The 12164-nt window shown below is 39.0% G+C and overlaps 1 protein-coding gene across 2 annotated transcripts in view; it reads right to left on the bottom strand.

Moving 5' to 3' along the window:
- The window catches only part of LOC143038022 (activin receptor type-1-like), a 114267-nt gene that overhangs the window by 16927 nt on the left and 85176 nt on the right, over positions 1-12164 (bottom strand). For both annotated transcript variants that reach the window (XM_076206871.1, XM_076206872.1), the window contains exons 8-10: positions 2181-2457; positions 1859-1992; positions 1102-1327 (exon numbers count right to left, since the gene is read on the bottom strand). In XM_076206871.1, the coding sequence (XP_076062986.1) occupies positions 1102-1327; positions 1859-1992; positions 2181-2457 (637 nt within the window). The remainder of the gene's footprint in view (positions 1-1101; positions 1328-1858; positions 1993-2180; positions 2458-12164) is intronic.

The following is a 12164-nucleotide window of genomic DNA, read 5'->3' on the forward strand; positions in this document are numbered from 1 at the left end:
AGAAAATTGATGAAGCCAGTTTAGAGAGAATGGAGATTACGTAGGTACGACTACAATAAATATAATCAAGATGCCGACGTTGGCATCATCGAGTACCCACTTGCTCCTCATGCCACCTATGTAGGCGTCACCATATGGAAGTGGTTAAGGGAGAGAGACTGGAAGTGGAGCTTTACATACTTGGGTGCAAATGTGGCAGGAAAGGGAGGAGTGGAAGTGGAGGTAGAATGCAGAATGAGAGAAGCAAATAAATTCTTTGGAGGATTAAAAAGTGCAATGAGTAGACATTTGGGAATGGATGCTAAGAGGAGACTGTATGAAGGAGTGATTGTGCCAACAGCACTGTATGGGGCAGAAATATGGAACATAAGAGAGGAAGAGAGGAGGAGTCTGAATGTGTTTGAGACGAGTTGCCTGAGAAGTATGATAGGGGTTACTAGGCTGGCTAGAGTGAGAAACAAGGTGAGGAGGATAATGGGGTGGAAAGGGAGTTGAAAGACATGGTTGATCAAAGTGTATTAGGATGGTTTGGACACATGGAAAGAATGAGTGAAGAAAGATTAGTAAAGTGTGGAAGGCAGAGGTGGCAGGAGTGAACATGAGGAGGCGACCAAGAATAAAATGGATGGATGGGGCAAAAGGGCCATTGGGAAAGAGGGGAATGTCTGTGGAGGAAGGGAAAAGACAGAAGATAGGGGTGAGTGGAGATTGATTGTGTATGGATGATGATGTGATGCATGGAAGGGAGTGGATGGGGGATGGGGATTGAGGGAATAAGTGTGAGTGATATTTTGATGCAGCCTGAAGGGATTTCTTCCCATCTTCTCTTTTTCTGCATGAGTGGACAGACAGGGGGGATCACTGATTAAATGAAGTGGCCTTGCTGTGAATGTGCTGTGTCTTGTTATATTGCTCCTGACCCAGGGCAGTGGATGAGATGCAGCGATGACCTGTGATTCAGGAGGAGCCAGGATAAGAGGGAGGAAGGGGGGGGGTGAATGGGAGTGGAGTATGTGGGGATGGAATGGATAATTCCCATTTGCAGTGTATTGAAGTCTTCATCTATAAGGATGGTAAGGTAATTAATAGGATGTTACTTACAGGATCACTAGTCCACCTGTTGGGTATACAGGGTCGATACTGGTCCACACACACCACCTTCTTCATGTTGTCAAAGGACGGATCACTTGGGACGACATCATAGAAAGGAGGTTTGTGCTCCTCCACAATTCCATTAGAAACACAGCGGCGACAAATTTCCCAAAGCACTAGGCCCAGAGAGTACATATCTGCTTTTCTAAATGACTCAAAGACACTCATATTTATGCTGGAAAAAAGGGAGAAAATTCATTACTAATATCATATTTGATACTCTAAATTCACTTTATGTGCCATTACCTTTAATAAAAGGTGGCTAAGCATGGGAAAGGGCTTGGATGTCTCCCCCATTCACTTCTTTTTACATTCTAACTTTTGGGTGATTTTAGTGGTTTTCCTTTAACACCCTCCCCCTACCTTTCATATTATGCTTCTCAAAATAAGCAGAGAATACTCTAGTGGTATTTTTATTCAACCCAAGCCCAACACTATCCCAAAAACATCATCTCTCCCTTGTATTCCAAATTTCTCCTATTTCTCCTCCATACAGCATTGTGAATACGATCACTCCTTCATACCATATCAATGCAATCTTAAAATAATTTGAATAAATAGCAAGCACTCCACAAGTAATTTTCTTTGTATTGTAAATTACTGTTTCAGGCTAATTGTTAATCTTTTTTAACTAGTTCATCTGACAAAATACTGTGGAATCAAATTATTAATCTAACCTGCATTCTTCAATGATAATGGAACTCACGTTTCATTAAGGACTTCTGGGCTCATGTAGCGCTTGGTTCCAACTCTAGGGTTGTTTCCAATGTTGATTTCCCCAGTTGTCTGAGTATGCATCACTGCCAGGCCAAAGTCAGCTATCACACACACCCCATTCAGCTGATATATCAATGTAGTTTGAGAAGTGTTATTACACTACCATTTGCCATAAAAAACATTTAAAATATATAAAGTAAAAGGCTGATATACATGTATATCTTTAACAGAATGACAATGTATCCCTTTTCATTCCCCAAATGATATCAAATATAAGAGCATATTTTATCTGATACCCCTGCATTTCTTACCTTTACTAATATGTTCTTTGTTTTTATATCTCTGTGAGCAATGGCTGGCTTCCCCTCCATGCCAAAAATTTCTGTATGTAAATGAAGAATGCCATTGACAGTTGATAGGCACAAGGTGAGCAGCCTTGTGTGGTCCAGAGTGTGATTAACCAACTGGTCATACAAAGATCCACGTGGATGATAGTGAGTAACTAAGAGCAACTGTGTGCATGATCCTCTTGAGGTCATGTCTGATCCATAGAATCCAAGAATGTTTTCATGGCGAAGTAGAACTGTGCTGTTGTACAAGAAAGAAATATACAGTTGTAATCCATAGTACAGGTACTTAATGTACATATATGAATCAAGAATGTCCAAAATTATGAGCAAGCAAATGAAAAACCACAAGTGTGCACATGCACAAACAGTATAGGAGAAATGGCTCACAGCCAATAACAATAGTGTTTAATCGCAAGGCACAGCAAATAAAGTATTCACCAAGTCTTGGATGTTAGTACAAGAAGAAAAGTAAGTAAAACAGCAGTTTTTCTGGAGTTTTCAATCAGTGTGAGGTAATGGTTTTGAAAAAGACAGGAGGGCAATACTGCATAGGAATCATTACTATTCTATCTATATACCATGGTCTTCTTCACTTTTATAAGGAAGGTAGACAAGGAAGTGGGTGGGGGATGGGGTGTTGAGGGAGTATGTGCGAATGATATTTTGGTGCAGCCTGAAGGGATTTCTCTCCATCTTCTCTTTTTCTGCATATGGGGAAGGGGGTTGCAGATTAAATGAGGTGGCCTTACTGTAGATGAGCTGTGTTTTGCTGCATTGCTTCTGACCCAGGGCAGTGGGCAAGATATAGGGATGACCTGTCATCCAGGAGCCAAGAAAAGAGGGAGGGAGGACTGGTGAATGGGAGTGGAGTATGTGGGGATGAAATGGGTGGGAATGGACTTATGCCTTTGACTTTGGCTACCTCCCTTTAAGGGGGAAAAAGCCTTTGGTATATGTATGTAAACATGCCTCATATTTTGTGTTTAGCAGAGACAAAATTCCCCCCAAATTTTTTAAATCTACAGTTGGGGAATAATAGGTACACCATCTGGAGAAGGCATTAAAGACAAAATGGGTGATGGGCTATGGTTGTGAAAAATTACATAATAGTGGAAGTGAAGACATGACTGAGGCAATCCACCTGAAAATGAAAACCAAATAGAAGAGATCTGCAACCCCATGGTGACTGGCAATGGTCCTTGGAACTTCCCACAGACTTTTCTTGGAAGAAACTCCTGACTGCTGTGTTGTATCAGTGTGGGACTGTTTCAATGTCCCTGGCTGAAAGTGGTAGGAAAAGGAGAGCAGTTGCCAGTCATCAGTTCCCCATGTGTGAGAAAGTGTAAGAAATATAGCTAAAGTTGATAGAGACCATAGGCCCAATCCAGAGACTGAGTACCTGCCCCTCAGAGCTGTGCCTCATGATGGAGGTGAGGGGGTTGACGAATTTTGAAAACAAGCAGCTTAGCCATTCATCTTGCAAGAATACTGTCACCAAATGTTCCCACTTAAAGGTGATTAACATGGGAAAGAGGGTCCTACTCTCTGTAGCCTCTAAGGGGACTTAAGAAAGAAAGAAAAAAGAAAAGAAAAGAAAAAAATAATAATAATAAATAAAACAAAACAAAAAAATAGATAAAATAAAAAATAAAATTAATGGGGGGGGGGGGGGTTCCTACCAGAACCCTAGGGTCTGGGTCTTTTAATATGTGTGGATGTGGTGCAGATGAGAATAAGGGAAGAGACAGGCAATATGTTTGTGAGAAGATGAATGTGTAGGCACTGAGTGAACCTATGTTGAAAGGGAGGGAGTGTAGTGGGGAGGGTGTTGGGAGTGAGGAGAGGTCAAGGGAGAGGAGTGGCTATATTAGTAAGTGAAGAGATAGGTAAGGATGTGGTGGAGTGGAAGGAGGTTTCTTCAAGTTAATGTGGATGAAGGTGAAACTGGGGAGATATGGGTCTTTGTAAGTGCATACGAGTCTGGTAGTGACAAAAGCGTAGAGGAAAGGGAGGCTTTTTGATAGATTTAAATGAGTGCATAGAGGGTTTAGGGAAGAATGTCAATGTAATGGTACTGGGAAATCTCAATGCAAGTGTAGATGAACCAATAGATGGTTGGAAAGTGTGGAGTTTCAGGAAAAAAATCATAGTGGAGAGTTGATGATTGAGATATGTCTAGAGAGCTGATGATAGCTAACACAATGTTTAGGAAGAAAATAAATCATAAGTACACATGGGAGCGGGTTGGGAATGGAAGGGTGGTAAAAAAAATCATAGTGGAGAGTTGATGATTGAGATGTGTTTAGAGAGTTGATGATAACTAACATAGTGTTTAGGAAGAAAATCAATCAAAAGTACACATGGGAGAGGGTTGGGAATGGAAGGGTGGTAGACAGGGCTTTAATGGACTATATAGTGGTAACCAGGAGATGAATAGGAAGAGTTTTGGATGTACATGCACTTAGGGGAAAGAATGGGGGCATATCAGATAATTTTTTGGTAGAAGGTACGTTGAGAGTGGTGGACAGATGGAGAAAGAGGAAAAGGACAGAAGGTAAGGAAGTGCTTCCGGTAAACTGCATAAATGAGAAAGAAAAGGAGAAGGAAATGTGGGGTGCCAGGAAAAAATCAGAGTGGAGAGTTGATGGTGATGTGTCTAGAGTTAATGATAGCTAACACAGTGTTTAGGAAGAAAGTCAATCATAAGTACACATGGGAGAGGGTGGTGGATGAAGGGTGGTAGATGGGGTTTGAATGGTCTATATGGTGGCACCCAGGAGAGGAATAGGAAAAGTTTTGGATGTACATGTTCTAAGGGAAGAAAGTGGGATATCAGATAATTTTTTGGTGGAAGGTTAGTTGAGAGTGGAGGATAGATGGAGAAAAAGTAAATGGACAGAAGGTAGGGAGGTGCTTAGAGTAAACTGCTTAAATGAGAACGAATGGGAGTACAAGCTGAAAGAAGAGTGGGAGGGAGTCAAGTGGAGGAGAAATGGGGATGTTTCAAGAAGGGAGTAACAAGGTGTGCAAAGATGGTGTATGGAACAAGGAGGATGGGAGGGAATAGAAGGGCAGTGAGTGGTGGTATGATGAAACAAAGGAGGTTGTACAAGAGAAAAATCGTGCATTCACAGATTGGTTACAAAATAGGATGATAAAAACATATAAGAGGTACAAAGAAATGAAAATAGAAGTAAAACATAAGATAAAGGAGTCAAAAAGAAGACAAGATGTAAAATGGGTGAAGAGTATAACAGAAAATTTTGAGAGTAATAAAAAATTATTTGGAAGGAAATCAAGAGAGGAAGTAGAGAAAAAGGTAAAAGGTGCAGATGAAGAGATAATAGATGAAAATAGATGATAATAGAAGATAATAGATGATAATAGAAGAGGTAAGAGGAAGATGGGCAGAATATTTTAGGGAGTTGTTAAATGTGAAGGATAGGAAAGGAAATGTGGTTGCAGTGGGAGACACTAAGAAAATGACAATGAGGAAAATGGGGAGAAATAAGAAAAGATGAGATGAAAGCAGTTATTAAAATGATGAGAGCAGGTAAGGTACTTGGGTTTGATGGTTGTCATACAGTGTCTAAAAAAAGGAAGGTACTGTGATGGTGAACTGGCTATTGAGGTTGTTTAATGTTTGTCTAAAAGAGAGCAGAGTGCTGGAGGACTGGAGGAGTGGCTGTATAGTTTTGCTTTACAGGGGAAAAGGGGACAAATGTGAGTGTAGTAGTTTCAGATGGATCAGTTTGTATTGTTGGGAAGGCTTATAGGAGGTTCTGATAAAGAGGATTAGGAGAGGAACAGAGGGAGTAATTGGTGAGGCACAGTGTGGGTTTAGGAAAGGTAGGGGTTGCTTGGATCAGAATTTTGTTGTAAGACAGATATGTGAGGCAGCTTTAGCAAAGGGTAATTATTTTTTTTAGCCTTTATGGATATGGAAAAGGTTTATGACTGGGTAGACAGGAAGGCACTGTGGGAGGTTTTGCAGATATATGGAGTAGGAAGAAAGCTGTTAAGAGCAGTCAAGATTTTTTACAAAAGTAGTGGAGCCAATGATAGAATTAGAAATGGGGAGAGCGAGTCGTCTGGGGTATAGGTGGGACTTTGTCAGGGATGTGTCATGTCCCCTTGGCTTTTCAATGTGTACATGGATGGGGTGGTGCAGGAGCTAAATGCAAGGGTAGTGGGCAGGAGATAGATGGTTAAAAAATATGGAGAAAAATATGAGATATGTCAGTTGTTGTTTACTAACAACACTAAACTTGTAACAGGATCAGAGGACCAATTAAGGAATTTAGTGATGGAATTTGGGAAGGTGAGTGAAGGAAGTTGAAGGTAAATGTAAGTGAAAGTAAGGTAATGAGGAATTAAGGAAGTTAGTGATAGAATTTGGGAAGGCGAGTGAAGGAAGTTGAAGGTAAATGTAAGTGAAAGTAAGGTAATGAGGAATTAAGGTAGTGATAGAATTTGGAAAGGTGAGTGAAGGAAGTTGAAGGTAAATTAAGTGAAAGTAAGGTAATGAGATGTACAAGGGGAGAAAATGGTGTAATTTGGAAGTAATTATCAAGGGAGAGAGGCTGGAGGAAATGGATAACTTTAGATACTTGGGTGCAAATGTGGTGGGAAAGGGAGAAGAAATGGAGGTAGGATGTAGATTGAGAGAAAAAAGTAAGTGCCTTGGGGGATTAAAAAGTGTAATAAGAAATAGACATTTGGGAATAGATGCTAAAAGGAGATTGTATTTACCTAGTTATATCTTACAAGAAGGGGAGCTATGTTCATGGTGTCCAGTCTTTGTATCTCAGTGTCTAGTTTGCTCTAAAATTTGAGTATAGTTTTTGCACACACTATACATTTATCCAGTTTGTTCCAGATATCCATCACTTTGTGTGTATTTATTTACCTAGTTGTATTTTGCGGGAAGGGGAGCTATGCTCGTGGGGTCCCGTCTTCATTTCTCATTTTATCTAAACAATTTTTAAATTCATGTATTGTTTTTGCACACACCACTTTCTCATCTAACTTGTTCCAACTGTGTGTGTGTGTGTGTGTGTGTTTTAAGGTCTCTTTGATAACTATTGTTTTAGAGTTTCTTATCGTCCCCTTGTATTTCTTTTATCCAAATTTAGTAAGTCCTCTCTATCAAGGACTTCTGTGCCTTTCATGATTCTGTAAATGGTCAGTAGGTTGCCTCTTTCTCTTTTTTTTGTTCCAAAGTCAGTAATTTCAATTTAGCCAGTCCCTCCTCATATGACAGGTTTGAAAGTGTTAGGGCCATTTTCATGGTTGCTCTATGGATTCATTCAATTTTATATTCTTTTTGGTACTGGATGACCATAGTGTCACAGCATATGTCTAGGCCTTATCAGTGTGAATAGTATTTTTTTTAACCATTTCATCTATATAAGTAAAAGCCACCTTTATTGATCTTAGCAAGTTGTAAGATTCTCCAACAATTTTGTTTGCCTCTTTCAGATCCCACTTTCTTTACTTCCTTTGTTCCAATTTTATATTGTCCTGATATTCTTTTTTTTTTTTTTTTTACTTTTTCCAAACTCCATTATGCTACATTTCTTTATGTTGAAGTCTACTTCCCACTTTTGGCTCCATTTCCAAACCTTGTTTAGGTCTCTCTGTAGTGATTCACAATCTGTTTCAGTATTCACTTTCCTCAGCAATTTAGCATCATCTGCAAAGAAGCTCATGTAACAATCCACATCTTCATCTATATCATTCACATAGTGAACATTATTGGAACCAATACCGATCCCTGTGGAACTCCATTAATCACCTCATCCCAAGCTGAACTCTGAAATCCTCCATCCAGTTTAGTAAATTACCTTGTATCCCTATGTTTTCCATTTTCTTTTAATAATTATTTGTGTGGTACTTTGTTGAAGGCTTTTTATCTAGGAAAGCACAATGAGCCACCCATCCCTTTTTTGTATTATATCTATTAGTCTTGAACAGAAACAGATAAAGTTTGTGGCACATGATCTTCCTTGTCTGAATTTAAACTGTCTTGGGTTTACTATATTGATTTCTTCCAGGTGTTTTATCAATCTATTCTTGATAAAAAAAAAAATTCAAATTTTGGCTACAGTGATTGTAAGGGAAACCAGTCTGTAATTTGTTGGTTCTTCTTTGTTTCCTCCTATCTATACTGGTATAATATTGGCTTTTTTCCAGTCCTTTGATATTTTTCCTTCTTTGAGCAACTTAATATGTTACATATTTTGTCCATTAATTCTTTACATTCTTTTAGTATCCAAATTGCAATTCCGTCTGAACCATATGATTTCCTGACATCAAGGCTCGTTAGTTGATCCATTATTTCTTTTTGTTATTGTTATTTCCCTCATGAGGGGTGATCACACTTACAATTCCTTTGTCCCAATGCTGTACTTTTTCTCTAGTGAAAACAGACTTTAAGTAGTTGTTCATGACTTCAGCCATTTCTAAATCTTTTGTACATTCTATATTCCTTTGGCATAATTTCACCATTTCCTGTTTATTTTTAACCACTTCCATACGGTGATGCCTACATAGGCGGCATGAGGAGCAAGTGGGTACTCGATGATGCCGACGTCGCCATCTTGATTATATTTATTGTAGTCGTTCCTACGTAATTTTCATTCTCTCTAAACTGGCTTCATCAATTTTCTATGGTTATCAAAATACACGGGTGAAAGAGAACGAACGATTGAGCACTGACTTTATTTTTTAAGATGCGATTATGACGCAACATCGCACATCAGGCAGCTAATGCTGCCAGACTTGCGATGTGCCCTGGAGTGAAGAGGTTAAGTTTACCATTCACTTATCAATAGAATAGTTTGGGTCGATCTTTTAATTTTTCTTTGATGTCTTTTTCATAGTTTCTTTTTTTTTTCTCTCTGTGCACTTTTTCATACTAATTTCTATGGTTGATATACATTTGCCACTTTCCAGTTTTTTTCTTTTCCACCTTTTCCAAGCTTTATCTCTTCTTTTGTCTCACTGCATCTTCTGTTGAACCAGCACCTAATGTACACCTTTTCCTCTTTCTGTCTTGGTATGTATTCATTCACTCTTTCATTATATATTTCCATTAAAATAATCCATTTCTCTTGCACTTGTGTGTCTCTGAAAAAGTTTTCCCAAACTCCATTTTGTTGTACATCAGTCTTCCTTTTCTGTATTTCTCATTTCTCTCTATATTTCCTCTTTTAGTTCAACCTCTATTAGTATGTGGTCACTCTTTCCAAATGGTGTCTTGTATTCAATTTCATTAACAATTACAGGTTCTGTTGTATATATTAAATCTAGTCTCGACATTTCTTCATTACTTCTAATCTGGCATTTTCTTTTACCCATTGTGTCATAGTATGTTCTATAGTCGAGTAATACATTTCCCCATAGATCCTCTCCACCTTTCACTGTCATCTCTTCCCAACAGATTTACTTCCAGTTAAAATATCCCATAAGTATCAGGTTACCTCCATCCTTCAGATGGTTAGTAGATCCCATCATTCTCTTCTTTGTTCCAGGGTTGGCAATTCCAGTTCAGCCAGTCTTTGTTCATATGTCAGGTTTGAAAGTGCTGGGGCCGTCTTTGTATTCTTTCTAATTTTCTTGTATTCTTTTTTGTACTGGGTGACCATATCAGCACTGCATATTCCAGTTTTGGCCTTATCAGTGTTTGTAATATTTTCCTAATCATTTCCTTATCCAGGTATTTAAAGGCCACCTTTATTGATCTCAGCAAATTGTATGTTTCTCTGACTATTTTATTAATATGTTTATCTGGCAACATGTCAAAATGATGATTACTCCTAGGTCCCTTTTAGAATTTACTTTCTTTACTTCTTTTCCATCAATCTTATACTGTCCTGATATTCTCTTCTTGCTTTTCCCAAATTCAATTATACTGCACTTCTTGATGTTGGATTCTACTTCCCATCTCTTGCTCCACTCTGAGACTTTGTTCAGATCACTCTGTAATGAGTCACAGTCTATTTCAGAGTTTATTCTCTTTATTAATTTTGTTTCATCCACAAAGCAGTTCATGTAATTTCCAATGCCTTCATCCATGTCATTTACATATATAGCAAACATTATCGGAGCTAGTACTGACCCCTGTGGGATGCCACTACTCATTTCTTCCCATTTTGAATATTTGTCTCTGAGCACCACTCATTTTTCTTCCCTGTAGGAAGTCCTCCATCCAATTCAATAGTTTCCATGTATGCCTCCTATTGTTTCCAGTTTATATATTAATTTTCTGTGTGGTACCTTATCAAATCCCTTTCGTAAGTCTAGGAAGGCACAGTCTACCCCGTCTTTTTCTTGCAAAATATCTATCAATCTTGAATAGAAACAAATTAAATTAGTGGTACATGATCTTTGTCTAAAACCAAACTGCCTCAGGTTCAATATATTATTCTCCTCCAGATATTCTGTCCATCTACCTTTGATGATTCTCTCACAAATTTTAACTACTGTACTGGTTGGTGAGGTTATTTAATGTTTGCTGGAGAGAGGGTAGAGTACCGGAGGACTGGAGAAGTGCCTGTATAGTTCCTCTTTACAAGGGAAAAGGGGACAAGTGTGAATGTAGTAGTTTCAGAGGGAGCCTGTTAAGTGTAGTAGGGAAGGCTTATGGGAGGATCTTAATTGAGAGGATTAGGAGAGGAACAGAAGGAGTAATTGGTGAGGAACAGTGTGGATTTAGGACAGGTAGAGGTTGTGTAGATCAGATCTTTGTGGTAAGACAGATATGTGAGAAAGCTATAGGAAAGGGGAAGGATGTTTTTTGGGCTTTTATGGATCTGGAAAAGGCTTATGATAGGGTAGACAGAAAGGCACTGTGGGAAGTTATGCAGATTTATGGGATAGGAGGAAAGCTTTTGGGAGCTGTCAAGAGTTTTTATGAGAGTAGTAGAGCTTGTGTCAGGATTAGAAATGGAGAGAGTGAGTGGTTTGAAGTAAAGGTGGGACTTCGTCAAGGATGCGTTATGTCGCCCTGGCTGTTCAACTTATACATGGATGGGGTGGTGCAAGAGGTGAATGCTAGGGTAGTGGGTCAGGGATTGGAGATGGTTAAAGAAAATGGAGAAAAGTGGGAGGTGAGCCAGCTGTTGTTTGCAGATGACACTGCGCTTGTGGCAGGGTCAGAGGAGGGATTGAGGAAGCTGGTGGCAGAGTTTGGGAGAGTATGTGATAGAAGAAAGCTAAAGATAAATGTGGGTAAAAGTAAGGTGATGAGATGTACAAGGGGTGAAAGTGGCAGTAGACTGGACGTGAACATTAAGGGAGAGCGACTGGAGGAAGTGGATAGTTTTAGATACTTGGGTGCAAGTGTAGCAGGAAAAGGTGGAGTGAAGGTGGAGGTAGAATGTAGATTGAGAGAAGCGAGTAAATGCCTTGGTGGATTAAAGAGTGTAATGAGGAATAGACATTTGGGAATGGATGCGAAGAGGAGACTGTATGAAGGAGTGATTGTGCCAACAGCACTGTATGGGGCAGAAACGTGGAACATAAGAGAAGAAGAGAGAAGGAGTTTGAATGTGTTTGAGATGAGGTGTCTGAGAAGTATGGTGGGGGTTTCTCAAAATCTGTTTTGTTGTACATTAGTCTTCCTTTTCTGTGTTTTTTGTTAATTTCTATATTTGTTTCTTCATTTAGTTCTAGTTCTATAAGTATGTGATCACTTTTTCCAATTGGTGTTTTGTATATGATTTTATCCATAATTTCAGGTTCTGATGTGAATATCAAATCCAATCTTGAGGGTTCATTGTTATTTCTATATCTGGTGTTTTCTATGACCCATTGCATCAATGTGTCATCAATGTATCTTCTAACATTTGTGAACGGTCCCCCTCTTTCCAAGAGCCCATTTTTGGGGACACATAAATCACCACAAACTTTCTACTTTTCATGTCGCTGTCTTCAACTTTT

The sequence above is a fragment of the Oratosquilla oratoria genome, chromosome 23 (genome assembly GCF_046742065.1).
Source record: "Oratosquilla oratoria isolate Oo_2021 chromosome 23, ASM4674206v1, whole genome shotgun sequence".
Taxonomy (NCBI): Eukaryota; Metazoa; Arthropoda; class Malacostraca; order Stomatopoda; family Squillidae; genus Oratosquilla; species Oratosquilla oratoria.